Below are 23,370 nucleotides of genomic sequence, written 5' to 3' on the forward strand. Positions count from 1 at the left end.
TTTGTTATGGTATTCTTTTATTATCTTTTTAATCTCTGCTCTTCTCCCTTTTTTATTATTGCTTTTTTGTTTTCTCTAATATTTTAAAAATTGTTAGAGATACAAATTTTATTATTTTTAAAAATATACTCAGGATTCATTAATCTTTATTAGAAATTAATAAAATTTTCTTTATTATTGTTTTTTGGGTTTATTCTATTTCATTTTCAGACTTCTTAAGTATGGTACTTAGATTGTTTCTTCTCAGATTTTCTTTTTTTTAATAAAATCATTTTAAAGCTCAATTCTGTAGTCACAATAATGCTATTCCTCAAGCTATGATATATAGGGTTTTGATTGTTACTTAGTTTTAAACATGTTCTGATTTTTGTTATGGATTCTTCTTGACACATGAAGTTTTAAAAAGTGTGTTAAAAATCTATCGAATTATTGATTTTTCTAGATATCTTCTGAGTATTGATTTTTACCTTATTTGTACCATGGACAGGAAGATACATCTATGTTAACTATTTTGTAATTTATGAAGCTTGTTTTATGGTTAGAGAGTGATAACTTTTATAATTGTTCCATGTGTTCTTAAAAAGGTGAATCCTACACTTTTTAGATGGAGGGTCCTTTTTGAGTCAATTAGATGAAGATTGTCAAATGTGTCACCAAACCCTCTATATCTATACTGAACCCTTTTTTCTGACTTGCCAATGTGTGAGAGGCATGTTAAAATTTTTTACTATCAAGGAGAATGTCAATTTTCCTAAAAATATGGTCAACTTCTTGAGTCTGTATCAGTTTGAGGCTATGCATTAGACATACACAAATTTAGAATTTATAACTTCTGATGAAATGAACATGATCATGTAATGATGCTTTTTATTTCTAGCAATGTATTTTGGGTCCTAAACTCCATTTTTCACAAATTAACACTGTTATATAATTTTTCCTTTGTTTAATATTTGCCTGGGTTAATTATTTTATTCCTTTGTATCTATATCTAAAAAGTTTTCTATTTGTGCTATATTTTTATTTTTTATTCCTGCAAAAACTTAAGAAAATTCTTTTACTTTTCAACTTTCTATATCCATATGCTTTAGATACTTATTGAGAGTATATGGTTTACTTTAAAGTCTAGTCTGAAAACCTTTTTCTTTTATCTACAGTACTTAATTGGCTTGCAGTGATTTTGATGACTGATAAATTTGAATTCTTTCCTAAACATTTTATATTTCCTATTTGTCCTAAATTTTCTATGCTTTCACTTCTATATTCCTCTTTCCCTGCTTTTTTTTCCTTCCTACTTTCTTTTGAATTGATTGGCTTGTTTCTCCTTCTCATCATTCAGTTTTGTTTCCTCTCTAGTTTGCATGGTTTCACCAATTTTTTTATTCTTTGAACTTTTATGAAGCATATGTTAATGCAACCTGAACCGAAATAAAATTTTTAATCTCATCCCAATAATATGAGAATCTTTGAAATACCCATTTGCTTTTTACATACCAGTATTTTAGATAATATTTTATTAGTAATTTAATTTGTATGAAGCTAATGTTTGCGTAGATTTAACTGCGTGTTAATCACTTTCTTTGTTCATGATTTGCTCTGGCTTCTCAGTAGTTTTGTTAAGGTTTGCTTATATTTAGTAATTTGATTGTCAGCACATGGTCTTTGAACGTTAATCGTTGGAAGTTTTTGAGGTCTGAGTTTAAATTCTCTTCCTCCAGAGAAGGTTTGCATTTGCTTCTGCTAAAAGCCTGCTGATCTAACCATTTTTGGCATTTTAAACTAATTTAAACAGAAATTTCATATTATTTTGCTTTGCCTATACAGGTAGTATAAGTTCAGACCCTAAACAAAGAAGATTGTTTCCTTTTTCCTTCCCTTCCCTTCCCGTCCCCTTCCTTCCCCTTCCTTCCTTCCTTCCTTCCTTCCTTCCTTCCTTCCTTCCCTCCTTCCTTCCTTTATCCATCCTCCCTCTTTCTCTTCCTCTCCTTTCCTTCCACCCTATTGGCTGTTTCTGTCTCCTCTCCTTTTTTTTTTTTTTTCTCAAACTGAGTTAAGGCTGGTACAACATATCCCTCTGAAAGTCACTAAATTCTCCCAGTGACATGAAGGGTGCCTTTTGAGCTATCAACATTTTCTCAAAGGGCCCCTCATTTAACCTGCTACACCAACCCCAGTTTTTTTGTCATTGTTCATACATGCTCCAGGGTTGTACGGTGATAACACTGGTCTTCACCTGCTTATGTCTCTAGATTCATACTTTAATGTCACTAGTAAATTCTAAAGAATTGTCTTACTTTACTGGCATGCATTAATCAGAAATTTCTTTTTCATTCTCTTTCACAATAGTTTTATGAGTGTTAAAATGGAAAAAACCCATTTTCTCTGAGAATCCATTTCACCATATTGCTGGAAAGATACTCTTCAATGTTTTCAAAGAGATTTTTACCTGGTCTAGAGAATAAGTGTGTAATGTGGGAACACACTACTAAGTATTTACATCTGCAATTTAGAAATTGTCCACTGGAGGGGAGCAAGACCAGGAGCACTGTCCTACTTTGCCATTAAGATAGCCCTTTTCTTCTTTGCTTTTTTTTTTCTTTGTTGTTGTTTGGTGACGTTTTAAGATTTGAGATATAGAACAAGTGAATGTTAAAAGCATGTTTAATATAGTTCTGGAAACATTAGCCACAGCAATTAGAAAAGAGAAAGGAATAAAAAGAATAAAGAGAGGAAAGGAAGAAGTTAAACTGGCATTATTTGCTGACAATATGAGACTCTAGATAGAAGACACAAAAAACTCCACCAAAAGACTTCTAGACTTACTTAACAGATTCAGTAGACAGAGTAGCTGGATACAAGGTCAACACTCAAAAATCAATAGCCTTCTTGTACACAAATAACAGAGAGAGAAATTAGGATACCAATTCATTTCACAACAACATCCAAAAAAATGAAATATCTAGGAATCAATCTAATGAAGGAAGCAAAAGACCTCTACATTGAGAACTGCAGTACTCTGAAAAAAGAGATCAAAGAGGATATAAGAAAATGGAAAGACACCCCCTGTTCCTGGGTAGGAAGAACCAATGTAGTGAAAATGGCCATATTTCTAAAACTGCTATACAGATTCAATGCAATCCCAATTGAAATTCCAACAGTATATGTCACAGAACTAGAGAAAACAATCCAAAAATCCATTTGGAACTACAGGAGACCTAGAATAGCAAAGCAATTCTGGGCTACAGAGACATGGTATAGGGTATCACAATCCCCAACTTGAAACTATATTACAAAGCCACTGTGATAAAAACAGCATGGTACTGGCAAACAAACAGGCCCAAGGATCAGTGGAATAGATTAAAAGATGCAGAAACAACTCCAGATGTACTCAGCTACCTTGTCTTTGACAAAGGAGCCAACCACCCTCACTGGAGGAAAGATAGCCTCTTTAATAAATGGTGCTGGAAAAACTGGATTTCAACTTGCCAAAGATTAAAACTAGACCCATATCTATCACCAAGCACTAAATTAAAATCAAAGTGGATTAAAGATCAAAATATTAAAACAGAAACACTGAACTTGCTGAAAGATAAGTTAGGCAGAACTCTCAAAGACATTGACATAGGAAAAGACTTTATGAACAAATCCTCAGTAGCACAGGAACTAGCACTAAGAATCAACAACTGGGATCTCTTCTTATTAAAAAGCTTCTGCACTGCAAGAAAAACCACCAACAGAGCTAAGAGACACCTACAATGTGGGGAAAAAATTTACCAGCTGTTCCTCAGACAAAGGTCTACTATCTAGAATATTTAAAGAACTGAAAAAAATCAGACCTCCCCAAAATATGAAGACTCAATTCAAAAATAGGCATCTGAAATGAACAGACATTTCTCAAAGAAGTAAAAGCAGCAAATAAACATATGAGAAAATGTTCAACATCATTGTTCCTTGGAGAGATGAAGATAAAAACAATGTTGAGATTCCACCTCACCCCAGAAAATATGTCTGCTATTAAGAAATTAATCAACAACTAATGCTGGCAGGGTTGTGGGGAGAAAGGAACCCTTCTCCATTGTTGTTGGGAATGCAGACTGGTGCAACCACTGTGGAAATCAAAAAGGAGATACCTCAAAGAACTAGGACTAGAGGTTCCATTTGACCCAGCTATTCCCCTACTGGGTATCTTCCTCAAAGAATTAAAAGAATCATACCTCAGCGACATATGTGCACCTATATTTATAGTGGCACAATTCATAATAGCTAAGGTTTAGAAACAGCCCAAGTGCCCATCAATTGGAAACTGGATAAAGAAGATGTGGGTTTTTTTTTTTTATAAAATGGAGTACTACTCAGCCATAAAGAACAAGAAACTAGTCATTTATAGTTAAATGGATGCATATTGAGGCCATACTCTTAAGTGAAATAAATAGGACACACGTGTAAATACTGAATAGTATCTCTAGTGTGAGAAACTGAAAGTGTAAATATGGATGAAAATGATTAAAATGAATAATTGATAATTTGAAATAGGAAAAGGTCCAAAGGTGGAGGGGTGGAGTGAGGGGAAGGGGAAAGGGAAGAAGCAACCTAACTGCCTATCAACTGGATACTGGATAAAGATGTGATTTTTTTTTTTTTTACAAAATGGAGTACTACTCAGCCATAAAGAATGAGAAACTAGAGACATTTGTAGCTAAACAGATGCACATTGAGGCCATACTCTTAAGTGAAATAAATAGAATACACATGTGTAAATACTGAATAGTTTCTCTGGTGTGAAAAACTAGAAGTGCAAATAAGAATCAAAATGTATAGTTGATATTGTGTAATAGGAAGAAAAGGTCTAAAGGAGTAGGGGAAGTGAGGGGGTAGGGGAAAGGAAAGAGGGGAAAAGAAAAAACAGAAACAAAGTCTTTGTAAACAGAGAAGGGTGGAAGGGATGAAGGGAGGGCAGGGGAATGGGGAAAAAATAAGAACCAAGATACATCATGTGAAGGTACAAAATCTCAATGATGAATGTAACTGTATTGTATACCTAAAATGTACCAATAAACTTAATGAAAAAAAAGCACGAATAATTTTTCCCAATTTGAGTTTGCCTTTCTTCCTTCTAGACAAAATTTCCTTGCTAAAATGCAAAGTGAGGTAATATTAAGTTCTGTAATATCCTCAATTGTATTTGATTAATCCTGCATTTTTGAATAAAATTTCTAGGAATTTATATTACATATATCTTATTCACTCTATTTCTTTTCCAGAAAAATTATGCTCACATACAGTCATGTAGAAATGCATTCATTGAAGGAAGCCAGTAATTTCCTGTTTGGCATTTTGAGCTGAAATAGAAAGGTTGGACATTACTTCTCCTTTTGGTTATTACTTTGTTATGAATGAAGCTTCTAGCAGTTAAAGTCAAAGGTGAAGACCAACACATTTCCTAGCTCTATCTTTCAGCCATCTACTAGTAGTGTTGAAGACAACAAATGGAAACACTCTATGTGCCTCAAAATAATTTATGAGAGAAAACAGAGGTCGCACTGTTAGCAGTAAATAAATTAGTAGGAATTATGTCCACTTTTAAGGTGGCTTTTAGAGATGTTCCTCAAGAAATCTGACATAATGCCTGGCTGGAAGAAATAACACCTGTGTGCATGCTATTTGTTTTTGAAAGACATAAATGAAACATGTAATGCAGAACTGATTGTGACTAGGATCCTAGACACTGCTTCTGAAAAACCAAACTCTCTTGGTATGACCAAGAAGACCCTTAGGAAATTGAACTCCAAGAGTAGAGTGCTTTATACACATTGTTTTGCAAATTACAAGGATAGGGGATTAAAATCAATCAAAGAAAAATATTTTGAAGCCAACTGCTGCATAATTCATCCCCTTTGCTTCTAAGGGTTTATTGTAAAGAAATCTATTTCTGATCAAAGGAATTGTTCATAGGTCTTTAAAGCTTTTAAAAGATTATAGTATGCTAAATACTTGCAACAGAACTCTGAATAAGGCTGTGAAATTGCCCCGTAAAATACAAGAGATGGAAAATAATCAACTTTGTGTCTTTGAGTGTTTTACTGTGTGCCTTAGTTTCCTTATCTACATGGTATGTGGTGTGTGTATGTGTGTGTGTGTGTGTGTGTGTGTGTGTGTTGTAGTGGAGGGGAAGAAATTAGATTAAATGACTTTTGATCCTACTTCTCTGACATTAATGACCATATAAACCATAGATTCCTTGCAAAGTCATGTTCAGTAGGTCTAGGTGACATGAAATTCTGCATTTCTAACAGACTCCCAAGTAATTCCCAGGCCACTGGCCACAATTAGTTTAATTAATTAATTAATTTATTCTGCACCTCTGACCATTTATTTTTTATTTTATGTTTTGGTACCGGGGATCGAACTCAGGTCCTTGCGCTTGCTCAGCAGGCAGCAAAACCACTGAGGTAAATCCCCGGCCCCTACCTCTGACCATTTATGACAATATGGAGTTTGTTAATTGTAACTATGCTTCATATTGATGATTCCTGTGTATATGTCTTTACCTTATGAAATCCTCATAAGGCCAGCTTTAATGATAAGAAATTTCCAGGATATATAGAGGTCTTAATTACTAATTACTAAGTGGGTGAGCAATGGCATTGATAGAACCAGCCAGGATGGCTGAGGCAGAAAGTTAATGGTGAGTGTTTGCTGAACATAATTCTAAGAAGCTGCTGTCAGGATTCACTGACAGATTGGATAATGTGATATGAGAGGAGAGGGGAATCAGAGTTGACACAAGACTTTGGCCTAATAAATATGTTGGATGAAGTTCCCCTTCACTGGGTAATGATGATTGTGGAAAGAGCTAGTTTGGGAGGGTGGATGAGAGAATCACCCTGTGTGTTAGTCTGTGTTGCCTGATGTACACTCAGAGGGCCATTGTTCATAGGTTACAGACATTGGAGGCAACAAAGAAACCTAATGCTGGAGATGAAGTTTGGGTGTTATCAGTGTGTGGATGGTATTTACGTTTGTTATCTCATTCAAAGATCACAGCAACTCTATGGATCTGGTATTATTATTTTCATTTTAGTGACAGGGTGATTGAGTGGAGTCTAGGTCACTGCTTCAAGGCCACGCAATCATTAAGTGAAGTCTGGCTGTCTCCACAGAAGAATGCCAAGGACCGCATGTCCAGGGCAATTAGTGGCAAGGAGCCGTCAGCAATGTCGGTGAGAAGTGTGTCAGGGGAGGTTGAAGGCAGAAGTCAGACTCACAGTGCAGCACCTGAGCAGACCTGAAGAAGGAACAAGCAACTCTGATGTATATTGCAGGCTCTGTGTGTTCCTCAGATGCTGAACCTTAGAGTTGTGGGACTGCAATGCCAGACTGACTTTGCTAGGATATCCCTGCTGGGCCACTGCCTTCTGTGAGGTTTCTCTGGAAGCCAACACCCTTTACTTTGTTTTTCTAATGGCATGCTAAATGTTCAACAAGTGTTTGCATTGATCTAAATGTACAATTTCCCCTATGCAATGGTAAAGAATCTGTACTCTACCAGCAAGCTTGAGCAAATGAGTGTGTGCTTGGCAAGAGGGGTCGTGGTGAGGACTGATGCTTATTTAGGGAGGAGAGTCACAGGGGCAGCTATGCACATGGTGCCTTGTGGGACTCATACAAGCAAGGCCTGACTAGAGATGAGAAGTCAGTGAGTTCCCAGAGTAAAGGAAGTAGAAGCGATCCCTCTTAAGACAGCTGCTCACAAAGCAGGTATGAGGTATGCACTAAAGACTAAAATTTCTGCATCAAAGCTGGAAGAGAAAGAGACAACTAGTCAACCGGAAAATCTACCCAGTGTAACACTTCTCCATGCTTGTCCTGCAGGGGTTGGGGCCTGGAGGGAATATGTCTGCCACAAAAATGGATTCAGCTGCACACAGTTCAAGACTTGAACCCTTGCTAGACTGAAAGCAACCAGAGCACAGGTTTTGTGATTGTTATTTTGCTGGTGAAACTAAATGCTTCATAATTTTTGTTGATAAATGAATGATGGTAAGTGGCTGTTAATGTCAAAAAAGCTTAGCAAAAAGGCATCCATAAAGGCCTGGCTGTGTGTCTTTAACTTGGTCAAAGAAGTGGTTCTTTCTTAATATTAGCATGCAATATTATATAGTTGGAAGTTAATAAATATTTTAGAAATTATTGCAACAAGGGCTCTAGTTATTAGAAGATTAAATCATATGGGTAAAGAATGTTTAGCTGGATTATACATATCAGTCTTTGAGAGTTTTAGTTGTTTCTGCCAGGGAAGGAGCCAAGTATGAGGACTGTATTCCCCTGTTACCGCACCTTCCAAAACCTGATGTCAGATACTTCAGTTGTAGCAAAAAGTAGCTTCTCTTTTGAAGAAAGAAGGTATGGTTTTCAAATCTAACTTAGGTTAGTGGAGAAATAATTCATTCACCAAAAGGTCTGGACATGATCCCAAAGTTCAGTATGGCTAAGTCCATACAGTTTGAGAATGGAAGGAACAGATTCAGGGAATTATTAGAGTCAAATCAGAGAAATTCGGTAGAAGCTATGCCCAGTTTCCCTCCAGAATACTAAACGCTTGCTCGGATTGGATTTCAGAGCTAGCAGTGAAAGAGAAGGGACTGGAAATTGACTTCACCTGCCCACCGACCCTGACTAATGTGCTCACATTTGTGCCAGGCAGTTCCCTCACTTACCACTGTTGCTGCGTTTCCTTAGCTCGTACCCTTCTCCCGGCCCATCCGCTTCTTCAGGAACTTCCACGAGATCTGAAGTCTTGGAAGAAAGAGGAAACAGCTTGGCATAAGCAAAATTTTATCACTGGGACAACTGAGCAGTGATTTTGATGTCGGCAAAAAAGCAAAAGTGGAATTTGCATGATGTTTGTGAATCTGATGATAGCCCTCTTGTCTGAGGCTAACTTCATAGAGAATGTGTGACCCTCTTGGGCACTGTCCTTCCCTTCAGGTATGTGTGGCAGGATCAGGCTTGACCATGATAGGCACTCAGTGAATGGGCGCCTAAATGTACAACCCACAGTTAGGGTTCTTCCCAGGTGCAGGCAACAAGGAACAATCAGAATTTCTACCCATAACCTACCATTTAGAATTTTCAATGAAACCACAGCTTTTTTAACAGATGAATTTTAGATATCAATTACAGAGAATAAGGTACACTGTAGATAGAATGCACTAAACAGTAAAATGCAAATGAATTGTTTTTATAATAATTGTTTTACCACATAGAAAATAAGCCATAATAATTTCCACTTAGATTATAGAAATAACAAAGACAATAACAACAATAGTAGTAACACCCAAAATAGCTAATGATTCCTGATTATTAAGTATGTGCTATTTTTTTTGGTACTGGAGATCGAACTCGGGTCCTTGCGCTTGCACAGCAGGCAGAGAAACCACTGAGCTAAATCCCTGGCCCAATTTTATTTTTTTTTTGTTTGGTACCGGGAATCGAACTTGGGTCCTTGTGCTTGCGCAGCAGGCAGCTAAACCGCTGAGCTAAATCCCCAGCCCCTATTTTTAAATACTTGTATGTATCACCTATTTATTCTTCACAATAATCCTATGATAGACCCATTTTTTTCAGAAAGGAATCTGAAACCCAGAATTGTAACTCAACTTGAAGTCCCACAGATAATGGGGAATAGAGGTAGGATAGCAAGCTCCAAGCATTGCACTAGAGCTTAGGCTCCTGAGCAATGTTTCATCCAGTGATGACCTGTCTCCATGGCTCCATGAGCTTCCAGGGTCATTGGTAGCACAAAATTAATCATGGTGGGGATATTTACACTACAGAATTGGCAAACGCTACCTGCTCCAACTTGGCAGTTAAACATTTACCAGCACGACATTGATTGCTTCTTTCAAAGGGCCAGGTTATATATACCTTCTGTCTACCTGGCTCCAATCCTCTTTAGAGAAGAAAAAATAATGTTTGAAAGCAACAACTACTTGTATGTTATTAGAGGGAACAAGTTTACCTTCCTGCTATCCTAGTCAGCTCCAGAGCACTTTAGCACCAGTATCCAAGATTCATTTTTGTTAAAGTTTAGCTTTAGGATTTTTTCATTCAGTTTTACTTTCATGACACATCAGAAAAAAAATAATGAACAGCACAAACAGTACAGGGTCTCTAAGTCACTCACACCCTACTCCCTTTGAAGCTCATAATTTCTGCACAAAAGTTACTCTGCTGAGAATTTCATTTATTTTAATTTAGTCTTATGAAACTGAAGATTATTCGTAAGCAAATGAAGTAACTCCCAGAATGTTTGTTTGTTTGTTTGTTTGTTTGGTTTCCGTGGGCCTCTTATGTCTTTTATATTCAAGGAACAAACATATTAAAGAAAACATGATTTGGAAACAGGCAATGACTTCCCAGACAATGTAAAACAAATGTCTCTATAGTCCTGAAAGTAAATAAACCTGTGGAATAATGCTCTGAAATGTGGGAATATGCTAGCTTTAGGACATAAAAATGCTAAAGAATGGCAAGAGGCTAAAGTTCATTATCATGTGACCCTGCAGGAAGCATGTAAAATCATTTTAAAGTACTAATCAATTGTTTTTGTTTTCTTCTACTAAGGCAAGTTGGACTTTGGGGAAAGAATGAAGTGACAGATGTTTAAATACAATTTAATTTGTCTTTGTCTCTATGAAACTCTCAGAACAATGGCTTCATTAAGCAAACCTCTGAAAAATATTCAGTGATACAACCAATGCCAGTGTAACCATACACTGACAAATGACAATTTATTAACATTCAGAAACTATGCGGGTTTTTGCCCTTAAAGTCAATCCATATGGTCCAGATGTTGCTAGAAACAAAGCTATATTAGAGATGAAAGCAGCTGAGCATCCTTCAGTTGTCTCTCTGATGGTCTTGCTGCTTCTTAGCACCAGCCAAAAATGTAGCAGCTGAAATGTTCATTGCCTACTATGGAATGTGTCTGAAAATGTCTCCTTGTTACAAGTTCAGCAAGAACCACAGGTGCAGACACCTGTTGTTTATGTGGATAGTTCGGGGTAATCACAGGGGAGCCCCTTCTCTGCCCTCATCTCTCTGTTTTAGATTTCCATTTCCCCTTCTGCCAAGGGGGTCTTCACATAAACACTTGCTGTGGCAGACAAAACAGGATGTAGAAATTACAGGCCTGCTCAGAGTGCAGTTTCAAGTGCACAGAGATTCTCTGCTCTGGTCAGTTGTATTTGTGCTTTCCTTTTGAATTTCTGGGTGGTATCTACAAAAGTCTTGATTTGTAAGGGGTGGGGGGAGATGGCTTCAGGCTCCAATCCAGTTATATGTAGCTTTTGGAGGAAGCAACTCATTGACAGCAATTTCCCTTTTCACTCTCTGAGAAAGATGTAATATGGTTCGTGGGCTTAGGGAAATAGTTAGCATTTTTCAATCTCTGTTTCAAACATCAGATCCAGCCTGCTGGCCACCATAAATGTGTGATTCCAAAGCACTGCACACAGAGGGCCCAAGGACAATTATGAGCAAGAAAAGAAGAATATGAGAAAGAAAGGGGAGAAAGCTGACTGAGGCTGATTTCCTTGGAAGCAAACTTATGTCCTTAATTTAACTCAGTACTTCTCAAACTTACACGTATAACAGAATCATCTGGAGGGTTTTTGTTAAAATGAGATTATTGGACCACCAAAGTACATCTAAGTGGGAAACTCAGATTTGTACTTCTAACATGTTCCCCAATAATACTGATGTGCTGCATACACTGAGAACCACTGATTCAATTTGTTGTCAGCTTAGGACTTGCTTAGAAATTTAGAGGATCTGATGGGGGCATTCATTTGTTCATTCATTCACCAAATATTTAGTCAGAATATACAATAGGGTAATGCTGTATAGACTAATGGCTTTCAAATTTTGGTGGGTATTGGTGTCATGTGAACAACTGATAAAGCCCATTGAATCCCAGCCTCACTGAAGTAGGATAGGACCTGGGCCTCTATATTGTTATAAAGTTCTCCACTGAATTCTGGAACTCACTGAAGTCTGAGAATCACCAGTATAAGGTAATGGAAATAAAATGTGAAGAGTCCTTGCATTTAAGTAACTTAGTCTAGTTAAGGAGGAGATTGGAGAGGAGAGAAAAATTAAACACAAAAGTGAAAACTACTAAGCACCATAAAAGTCACAGATTAATTAATTGGTTGCATAGGAGACAGTGAAGAGAGCACCATCCAAAGCATGAAGCATAGTGTTAGAGGCAACATGTGGGCACTTGGACAGAGCAGGCTTTCCAGAGAACTGCAAACTGTGCCTGGAGCTCAGGGTGTGGGGAATAAAGTGTTGTGTGCACCCCAGAGGATTCTGAGGTCAGTCCTCAAGAATTCCTTGTTAAATATTAGTCATTATCCAAGAACCTCTCAAGTGCTCACTATGTGCCAGGCTATGGTACAAATGAGATAGGGAAGGAGGGCCTGATGTATAGCCTAGCTCAGCAGGTAGTAAGAATTCAATCATACATATCCTATATGAAAGGAACTCTTGAAGCCTTGTGGAAGGTGAAACTCATCTTGCTTAGAGGAGTCTAGGGATTCTTTATTGTTTGTGTAAAAATCAAGTTAGTTCTTTTTTTTCCTTCAGTACTGGAGACTGATTGAACCAAAGGCCTTTGCATAGAGACACATCCCTAGCACCATTTTAGTCTTCATTCTGAGATAAGGTCTCACTGTTGTCCAAGCTGGGCTCGATATCAGGATTCTCCAGTCTCAGTCCTCCAGAGGTCTGGGATTACAGGCATGTGCCACCACATCCGGTTCAAGTTATGTCTTAAGGAATTTCACTGAAGGGAACAACATGTTCTAAATTATGGAGATTTTTAATAGCTTTGTGAGTTCAGGAGAAGATGGATTTTTAAGAGAGCAACAGGCTTCCTATAACATGCTAAAGATTATGGATATTGTCCTTTCAGCAAAGTGACTGTAGAATTTTAATTAGGAAAATTAAACAAAGTCTTTAAAGAATGATAAATCTTGAAATACTAAGCGTAGACTCTAAAGGAAGGGGGTACCACAGATATTCCATTATAATTATCTGAATGATAGATGATGAGGTTCAGCATTGGTGATAGAGAGGAAAGGCACTTAGGATACATACTTCTGAGTTCTGCATTATTGGACTCTATCACCAAAGATGCATGAGTGTAGTTTATTATGCTCATTTTGCAGAGTCCATAAGACTGGTCTGGTGGTTGGGAAGAAAATAGGACTGGAAATATCTAAATGAGTCATAGACTTATGGATGCTGGACAAGAAGGTCAACCAGGAAGAGCATGCAGAACAAGAGGACCATACAAATGTGGACTCCTGGGATCACCCCAACTGAAGGAGGACATGTCAGAGGAGGAGAAGAGCTGAACAGAGGAATACAGTGGAACATTGAGTAAACCAAGTTTCCAACAAAGCATGAACATGGTCCCTGTTAAGAAGGGGTGGCTCTGGGAAATACTCTCAAATGATTTGTTCACCTTGCTAATGGATTACACCCTTGTTTAACTTCATAACTCAAGTTCAAGAAAAACCCAACTGAGGCCTAGATGCCTAATGAAATAAGGTAACAGAAATTCTCGTTATTGAGTGTAAATTATGCCAGGCCCCATGCTAGGCACTTTATGTAATTATTGCAAAATATACACTTTACGTAGGTATTATAAGTATGTGTATTATTATATTAATAGTACCTCACACATATAGCCATAAAATGTTTATATATGGCCATGGGCTATTTAACTGCAGGGATATGTTCTGAAAAATGCATTGTTAGGCAATTTCATCACTGTGTAAAGATCATAGAGTATTCTTACACAAACTCAGATGGCAGAGCTTGCTGCACACCTGGGCTATATGGAATATTATATTTCTACTGGGTTATGAGCTGTACAATATATTATGTTCTGAATACTGTATGGAATTGCAACATAATGATACATATTCATATATCTAGGCAGAAAAGATACAGTAAAAGTTATGTTATAATCTTAAGGAATCACCTTGATATATATGGTCTGTCATTGATTGAAACATTGGTATATCAAACATGACTTTAGTATGAATCCTATCCACATTACTTTGTATGTATTTTTTTTCCATTAAGTTTATTGGTATATTTTAGGTATAAAATACAGTTACATTCATCATTGGGATCTTGTACCTTTACATGATGTATCTTGGTTTTTATTTTTTTCCCCTTCCCCTGCCCTCCCTTCACCCCCTCAACCCTTCCTTATTTGCAAAGACTTTGTTTCCATTTTTTTTTTCTCAAATTTTTTCTTTTCCCTTTTTTCCTTTCCCCTACCCCTCCCACTTCCCCTACTCCTTTAGACCTTTTCTTCCAATTACACAATATCAATTATACATTTTTAAATTACAATATCAAAATTTAGAGAACATTACCACAGATTTTACAGAATTTAAAATGATATAGAAAGCGTATTACAAAAATATTTTTTGAAATAAATTTGATGACTTTAAGAAGTACCTTGGAAGACAAATTAATGCAACTAACTCTAGAGGAAATATAAAATTTGAACAGCACCTATTAAAGACAGTATATTCCTAGCTTGTAAACCTGCCTATATGATAACAACAGGTTCATATACATTTTAACTGATAAATTATATCAAACTTTTAAAGCCCAAGAAAGAAGGAACACTTTCCTCCTCATTTTAGGAAATCAACATTGTGCTAATACTAAAACTGGGTAGAAGAAAAAGTATGAACATAGAAAAAATTTGTTTAACAAAACAATTAGAAGTCAGATCTGGCAGTATGTAGAAAATGGTTTTATTATAGGGATGGCAGTGTTGGCTCAGCATTGGAAGATCCACCCCCATAACTTATCATTTTAACAGAGGAAAGGAAAAAGCTATATGATCCTGTCAGTAGTTGCAGAAAAATTATTGGACTAAATTCTACAGCTGTTCATAGTAAAAGCTATCAGGAGAGAAGTAGAACAGAACCTTCTCAACAGATAAGCCATGTACTTCATACTTCCAGCAAAAACACCTTATATGAATGGAAAAGATAAATGCTTTCTCCCTAAGGTGGGGAACAAGGGCAGATATGCCTACTCTTCATCTGTTCAGTAAACTTTGAAACCTAGGCCCAAATCAAAATAATCTGGCAATGAAAAGATACAATTAGCCTAGGATTGGCAAGGTAGATGTAAAATCTTTATATGTAGATGAAATGATCATCTACAGAGAAAATACTAAGAAATCTCTAAGAGCCCCTAGAACTTGTATTTGAATATAGGAGGATTAGAAAACACAAGGTATATATAAAAATCCAGGTCTATATATACTTGCTATAAATGAAGAATTGGATATTGAAATTTAAAAGTTATTCAGGAATACAAAAGATGTAGAAAAGTAAAAAGAAAAAAAAACAGTGTTGGAAGACATTTATTACCTAATTTTAAGACTTTCTCTAAAGCTGCAGCAATCAAGGCAGTGTTGGTGTAAGGAAAGACATATAGATCATTTGAATAAAACAGAGAATCTACAAATAGAACCACACATATATGGTCCACTGAGTTTTGAAAGATTATTGAACATTAGCATTTTATAGAATATAAACTCGATTCAAGAGCCGAGGAAGAGATCGTGTCTTCAGCAAACGGCACTAGAACACCTGGTATCCGTATATAAAAAATTAACCTCAACCCTTTTTTTCTATACATGAAAATAACTTGAAGGGATCTATGAACCTAAATAAGAAAGCCTAAAAGTATAAAATTTTAAGAAGAAATTGTAAGGGAAAATATTTATGAATTCAGGGTAGGCAAGAACTACCTAGTATACAAAAAACATGATGTATAAAAGAAAAAAAATTGATGAGATTCCATCAAAATTTAGAACTTTAAATGACATAATTAAAATGAAAAGTAGTCCTTAAATAGACCATATTTACAATGCATATAACCTATGAGCAGACTATATAAAGAACTCTTGCAGCTCATTAATAGACAACCCAATTAAAATGTAGACACAAGAAGATGATAAATACCCAGTACAGATACGAATTGACTTATCCTTGTCATGACTTTTTCTTTTTGTTGGATTGTCCCCCTTTGCAGTTAATTTCTTGTCATACCCAATGGATTATTTCTGCTGGGCTTCCTGGGGTTGTGATCCTTATTGTCTTTTCCTAGGATATTGTCTAAAATTTTTTGGAGTGCCAGTTTGGAATTCATGAAGTTCTTAAGGTGCTCTTTGTCATGAAAGTATCTTATTTCTCCATCACTTTTGAAAGATAGTTTTGCAGGGTACATCAATCTAGGTCGGAGGCTGTTTTCCTTTAGGGCTTGAAATATGTCACTCCAAGCTCTTCTAGCCTTGAGGGTTTGCGTTGAGAAGTCTGCTGTGATTCTGATGGACTTTCCTTTGTATGTGATTTGTTTCTTTTCTCTAACTGCTTATAGAATTTTGTTCTTCTGTTGGGTTTCTGGAATCTTAACAATTATATGCCTATGTGTAGGCTTTTTTTGATCAAGGCTAGGTGGAGTCTTATATGCCTCACTTATCTGTATGTCAAGTTCTTTTGTCCTACTTGGGAAGTTTTCTGCCATTACTTCCGTGAACAGTTTTTTTATGTCATTTGCACTCTCTCCTGTTTCTTCATTGACTCTGATCAGTCTTATGTTATTCTTCTTTGCATTGTCTAGCAGCTGCTGGATTGATCTCTTGTGGTTCCTTACTATTTTGAAGCAATTTTTCTTTTCCTGGTCACTAATTGCAGTCTTCTATGTCTGAAATTCTGTCTTCACATTGGCTCCTTCTGCTGTGTAAGCTTTCAGTGGATTTTTTAATCTCCTGGAAATCTGTTTGTGTCTGTTTTATGGAGTCCATTTGTTTTCTATGTTGGGATTCCATCATGGTCCTCAGGTCCTCAATTTTTTCATCTGTATCTTCTCTAGATTTATTAATCATGTCTTACACTATGGGCACAATCTCTGCTGTTATCTGAGAAATTATTTCTGATTTTATTTTTTCCAGATCCTCTTTTGTTGTCAGTTCAGGGAGTTCAGATGGTTTTGTATCAGAGCGTTCCACCTCGTTTCCCTTTGGCGTTGCTGTAGGTGATCTGGAAGTCTGGTTTTGAGACTTGTTTACGTGTCTTCTCATTTCGGGAGGGGGGGGTTGTTGTTAGTGCTCACGTGGCTCACCTTCTGTGCACTGAGAGGGGTGGTACAGTGGCCCAGAAGCCTCCTCCTGGGCACTGGGAGCAGCTCACCTCCTGTGTGCTCTACTTTATATGTATTTTAAAAATCACATTTAGCATCACTTCTCGGCCTTTTGACTAAGATCAAGTGTAAAAATCACATTTAGCACCACTTCTATGATTTTTTTCAGCAAATACATTACCATTTCCCTTTGAACTACCAAATGATAATAATGTCTCTGGGAACATCATTAAGATTCAGGTATCTTAAAATGTCATAAATTATATCTTCATTGCTTTGAGTCAGCTTACTGAAGCTAAATATTTTTAATCTTACTATGAAATCCTTTAGCATTCACATGACATTTCTAAGAAGTGCTAAAATGGCACTATAATCATCTTTCTTCTCTGTTTGGGCTTCAGAAATAAGTTTTGAAACCTAAGGATGTGGAGCTTCTTCATGTTTGCCAAATAGAAGAAACTAATTGGCATCAATTTTATGTACAAGCCAGTAGAATAAAAGTATTTTTGGCCTTTTCTTAGAAATCAATGGAGTGCCTAAAATACAGAGCTTTCAATGAGTTTGAATATGGTTTCTAAGATAACCATGTGGTATCAGTCAGGGACCTATGAACCTACCTACTCACCTATCTGACCTATGCTTCTCCTCAATACCTATAGTCTCATGCTACTGCGTGAATTGATCTGTCCCCAGTGAGGGAGCTGCTTCAACTCAGCCCCCAAGGAGCCCTCCTATGAGGGTATCCTACATTCTTCCCACAATCTCCCCTCATCACTCGATGTTGAGAGGACCAGAGTAGCAGACCACGAGGAGGCTCATCCAGGTCTTGCCCGAAAGCTCCTGGTCTAGCAGGGGCTGTGGCAATGAAACTGGTAACTGGGTAAAGGCTATCTTAACTGGAATGTGAACTAGAATGTTCTTGCCTCTTTGCAGTTGGGATGGTGGCCTTCAGCAAAGGCTGCAGAGTTGTTCTACATCTTGAAGCATTATAGAAATTCTGATTAGGATAGCCAGAGATAGGATTATAACAAGTGACAGAGGTGTATTGTAGAGTTTAGATCAGACAAAATTTAGAAAAGGTGTTTGGGAGGGTGAGTGTCCTTGGAGAGGAACTAAATCACTGGGCAGGCACCAGTGAAATGAAATGGTAAATCTTGTCTTTGAGAGAAAGTTCTGAGAAAATGTGAGAATTGAGGTATAACTGAAAGGAGAAAGGGAAACAGCCAGGATTTCTCTTCTTCTGTCCATTGTTAGAGCCAAGTGTTTCCTATGTGTCAACTGATGTGTTACCTCAAATGATGAAAGGATGGTAAAGGAAAGCAGGTCCATGGGAAGAGTTCTGAGGCCAAGAGGAGGGTCTCTGAGTAGGAAAGTGAAATGCTTAATCCTTTGGGGTGCAAAGCACTCTTGGGTGAACTAAAGGAGGATGAGGACAATTACCGAGGTTCTGTGAGGTGAATCAGAGCCACTTCCAGAGCTTCCCTTCTTTGTTCTCTGGGCCAGGGAAGTGCCAAAACGAAGGGCCTCATAGACAGGGTCCACCTTATTGCCACAGGCTGCAACAGAAGAGAAGGAACATTTGAGAAAGCTCATCTCAGAGAACCCAACCAATCACCTACCACAACTTCTGGGGGGAACAGAACCTGAGAAGTACGTTCTATGCTCTGATATTTCCAAGTTATCTATCTGCAGAATTCCAATTTTAAGTTTTTTCTCAAAGAGGAGTTTTATTTCCTCTGGTGAGAGGCTCTGCTCACCAAGGTACAAAGTTTTGAGACACAAAGTTTGTAATAGAAGGCAAGTTTTTCAAAAGAATTTGAAATTATTAGGCTTCGAGAATATCTACTAAAAGTTTTGTAGTTTATAAATTTCTAGTTTAAATCCTGTTCCACTAAAAAGGCAAAAATAGGTGTAGAGATTTTCAGAGAAAGAAAAAAGATCAAAGCAAATTGAAAGATATTGTAAAAGAAGAAATTGAAGCCAGATGTGTATAAATATAGGGCATTTTTAGGTTCTTATTAAAGAATAACCAATATTCACTGAGTTCCTACTCAGCATTGGTTTATAACATATATTTATTTTTTACAATAATTATTAAAAGCAGTGACTGCTGTTCTCTTTTATAGCATCTGACAGGTTGAATTATTTGTTCAAATCCATAATTGGTCAGTGAGAATGCTGGGCTCAGCACCAGGTCTGTGGGCTGCCATGTCCCATGCTCTTTCCACTCTGCTACATACACATGGTTGGCAAAGAATTTCAGCAGCTTTTGGGACTTGGGTGTATTTCAAGTTTCATCAGAGAGAAGTTGAAAATTCTGGTAGAATTTGCCCCACCTCATGTTTCCTCTCCAGCAAACAATTACAACACACGTAGCTAATAAGAAATGCACTAAGACATCCTCTGGTTTTACAGTTTTTAGAGGACAGTAGTCATTGCTGACTTTGCTGCTCAAAGCCCACCTCAACCATTAATGTCCCGACTCACCAATGGGCATAACTTCTTTAATGCATCCAAATTGTTCCTGAATGAGCAATGGGGAGCTGTAGTAACGCCGAAACCCTTTTGGCTGGTAAGAGAATGTGAAAGAAAAGGGCTTATTATCACCCAAGAAATGAAAACTACACAAAAATCCTAAAGTTAAACTAACTCGTCTCTTCCTTTAAGGTGTTTACATTCTATTAATTCTATAATTCATTACTGACAGGGGAATTAGGGAAGGGAGGAATGATAGATGGCATTAAGCAAGTTATGCTCCATCCAGAAAGCAAACTCCTGACCCTGACTTGCTTCTCCCACCATTGCAGTGCTCCACAGCCTCGACTACATGTAAGATCCCTATTATTCTCCCAAGACACAAATGGACTCCCTTGCATTCTTATTCCATAGTTTATTGTGGTGGTCTATTAAAATCATGCTAGGCCTGGGCATGGGAAAGCAGACTTCAGGGTAGGCCTACAGCAGACTGCATGGTAGGCTTGACCTAAAGTCATTTGTTTAGCTTTTGAGATTCTGTTTATCTGACCTCTTATCCATGGTCTTTGCCATGGCCTTTGAGAACTGCTATCAGAGAAAGAGATGGGGAACCTGTGAGGCAAGAATTTGAGATCAGAGGACATTGCAAATTAGAGTAAGTAGATGAACTTTCAAAGAATTTGGACTCACTATATTCCAATGTAGGAAGGGAACTTCATGACCTGATTTTCACTAGATCCTAGAATCCTCTTCTGTGTTTCTGGCAATTGTGTCCTCCTTTGTCTGAACATTAACAGTAGTGATGGGAGGGTGGTAGTGGTATGTCAATGGGGGTAGAAGCACTTCTTAACTCCAGAACAGATCTTTGGTGACATTACCTCTGAGTGTTAAGACTTGGCATGCATGCACTAATTCTAGTCTTTCCCCTAGAGCCAGAGGAGATAATAGAGTTCCCTTTCTATGTAATAGGACTTGGATTTTCCAAAACAGTTGTTATAGTCCATCTAATTATTCTATAGAGTAGACATTCTAGGTTGAATTCTTTGGCAATCCCCATTATAAATACTCTCCCCTGTGCTCTGAGTTGCTTTTGATCAAAATGTGCGGCTCCTGAGATACTAAGATCCACTGAGAATGTGCCAAGACAGTCCCAATTTCCCTTAGTTTGGCTGACATGATTCTGTTAAAGTGGTGTAGACTATAATTCCTATCTCCTTTTGTAGATGTTAGCCATAGTCCTCTCTTGACACTTACTGAACTGACAACAAATTAAGTACTAGATGACAAACTACTCTAGTTTGGCTGAGGCTGAGGGTGTTTCTGGGATGTATGATAATTTCACTTTACAAACCTGAACAGCAGCAGGAGGCGGCACTTGCGCTAAAATTGAGAAAGTCCCAATGTGGAAGAAGCTGTTCACTTCTCTTAAGGGCCTGACTCTTCCAATGTGAGGCATTTGTCAGAGGATTGACATAGCTAGCTCCTCCTTAGATCTATCATTATGCCACTCAGGAAGCCAAGTGGGCAGATCAGGGATACTGGGTGCCTTCAAGGCTATAGAGAAGGAGTTTGGAGGGAGTGACTTCATTTGGACAGGGAATTCTAGTACTCCCTCTTGACACAAGCTCTTACCAGCTTGCCCATGCACCGCTGGGGTGTTAGGCCATCTGTACACTTGTGGTGGATGCTCATCTTACAGGCTTTGCATCGCAGTCCATGCTTAGCATTTGTTCCTGTCAGGCACATGGCAAACTTTGGTTAAGATACAGCCTAACCTTTCCTACTGACCAGTCCAAAATCACTGAAAAAAAAAGGTCATTGCTATAATCAGATAATTCTTTCCTATGACTTTTTCATGAAACTTCCAAAATGGAAAAAAAATGTTATGGTTGTTTGTCTTACACTCTTTCACATTTTTCTACCTACTGTATCAGATCTGATTTCTCTTCCTTTCTTTCCTATTCATGACTCCAGAAACCTAAGCCTTCTCTACTTTCTTTGTTCATAGCAAAATCTACTTTCCTTACTATTCATACAGGTCACTGTTTCTGCTTCTCTGTGTCTTGCTGAGTCATGCCTGTCCTCATACTTCACCAACTCTTACTTGTCTTCCTTTCACAGCATCTGAGCTCTTGAACAAACTCAAGGAAATGACTGCTAAAGGGGGAATTATATAGAATGCTGCCCATGAAGACCACCTGGTGAGGCAAGGGGACTCCAACAAATTGGTTTTTGGAGTGCAGTACAAGAATATGTCCTCATAAAGGGAGACACAAGGCCACAGGTATCCCACCAAATATCAAAGCTGACTAAAGACCCAGAGTGAGGATATTTCAAGATTAAATGTAAAATGCACCCTTTTTTATTATTTTAGCATTGTCTCCTACCCTCATCCTAGCTATCCTCATCCCTTCATCTTTTTCTACCCTTTTTTGTTTAACCCAGTATATTTTAACCCAGTGGCAGGCATAATCTTTTAAAATGTAATTGAATAACCTCTCTCTCTCTTACTTAAACATCATTCAGCATTTTCTATCAGATATCATGAAAAATGTTCACCATGACAGTAAAGTTTTGCATAATTTGGTGGGAGCCCACATTAACTTTCCCTCAGGGCAACCCCTTTTGCTCACTGTGCTTTAGCCATGTGAACTTCTTTTAGTTCCTGAATGTACAAGCTCTTGAATTCCTCAAAATCTTTACAAATCATGCTGTATATCGCTGGAACTGATTTTAATCATTCTTCACTTCACTAGTGACCCCTCTTCTTTTGCATCTCTTAGCATTTCTGTTTTTTTGAGACAGAGTCTTGCTATGTATTTCAGGCTGGTCTCAAACTCACTATGTAGCTGGGGCCAGCCTTAAACTCACAGCCATCCTCAAACTCACAGCCATCCTCCTGCCTCAACCTTCTGAGTCCTGTTGGGGTTACAGGCACATGGCACCACATCTGGCTTTTTAGCATTTCTTCAATAAAGCTTTCCTAAAACATTTTATTTCCATGTCTGAATTATCTTCCTATTACTCTTTTTGGCAGCATTCTGAGGTTATCTTTTACTGTTAATATTTATGATAATTATTTAAATTTGCTTTTTATCTTCCTTTCTCTCTTCATTGTACACTCAATGAGGCTGAGGACTGTTTGTTCATTTGCTGCTGCATACTTTGCTCTGAGTATAATGTCCAAGAAACATACATTAAACAAATTAATGAGCAAATTATTTCACAGTCACATATCTAGTGAAGCAGTGACAACTGGTTTGAGATAATTCATTGAAACAGATTCATTAACAATGTAGAAATAGCATTCAAGAGCTGAAAGTGGACTTGAAGATCTTTCTGTATTATTTAATTTTAAAGATGAGAAGCCTTGAGAGTCCAAGTGGTAGAATGTTTTGCCCCATGTAAGGCGAGTTACTGCCTAATTTCACTCTTTCACTGCTTGACCCGAATATTTTCTCTCTTTGCTTTGGATTATTTAAACTACATGAAAAAGAAACCCAAAATATAAATAAAAAACAAAATAAAGGATAGGTAATAGGAAGTATGGAGATCCTTTTCAAATGAGAAGGGGAACAAGAAATGGGGGGGCAGGAAAAGAAGGGGAAAAGGATTAAAAAGAGAATCAAATGAAAAATGGAAATAGAG

At 37.5% G+C, this 23,370-nt stretch overlaps 1 protein-coding gene across 4 annotated transcripts in view; it reads right to left on the reverse strand.

Annotated features, from left to right (window-relative positions):
- Stac (SH3 and cysteine rich domain) overlaps positions 1-23,370 on the reverse strand; it is a 168,578-nt gene that overhangs the window by 41,193 nt on the left and 104,015 nt on the right. For all 4 annotated transcript variants that reach the window (XM_004857883.3, XM_087182126.1, XM_013076994.3 and 1 more), the window contains exons 3-6: positions 21,355-21,455; positions 19,735-19,816; positions 18,688-18,803; positions 8,715-8,793 (exon numbers count right to left, since the gene is read on the reverse strand). In XM_004857883.3, the coding sequence (XP_004857940.1) occupies positions 8,715-8,793; positions 18,688-18,803; positions 19,735-19,816; positions 21,355-21,455 (378 nt within the window). The remainder of the gene's footprint in view (positions 1-8,714; positions 8,794-18,687; positions 18,804-19,734; positions 19,817-21,354; positions 21,456-23,370) is intronic.

Source organism: Heterocephalus glaber, unplaced genomic scaffold (genome assembly GCF_053883595.1).
Source record: "Heterocephalus glaber isolate CG9 unplaced genomic scaffold, H.glaber_assembly_v1.0 deba00001472, whole genome shotgun sequence".
Classification (NCBI taxonomy): domain Eukaryota; kingdom Metazoa; phylum Chordata; class Mammalia; order Rodentia; family Bathyergidae; genus Heterocephalus; species Heterocephalus glaber.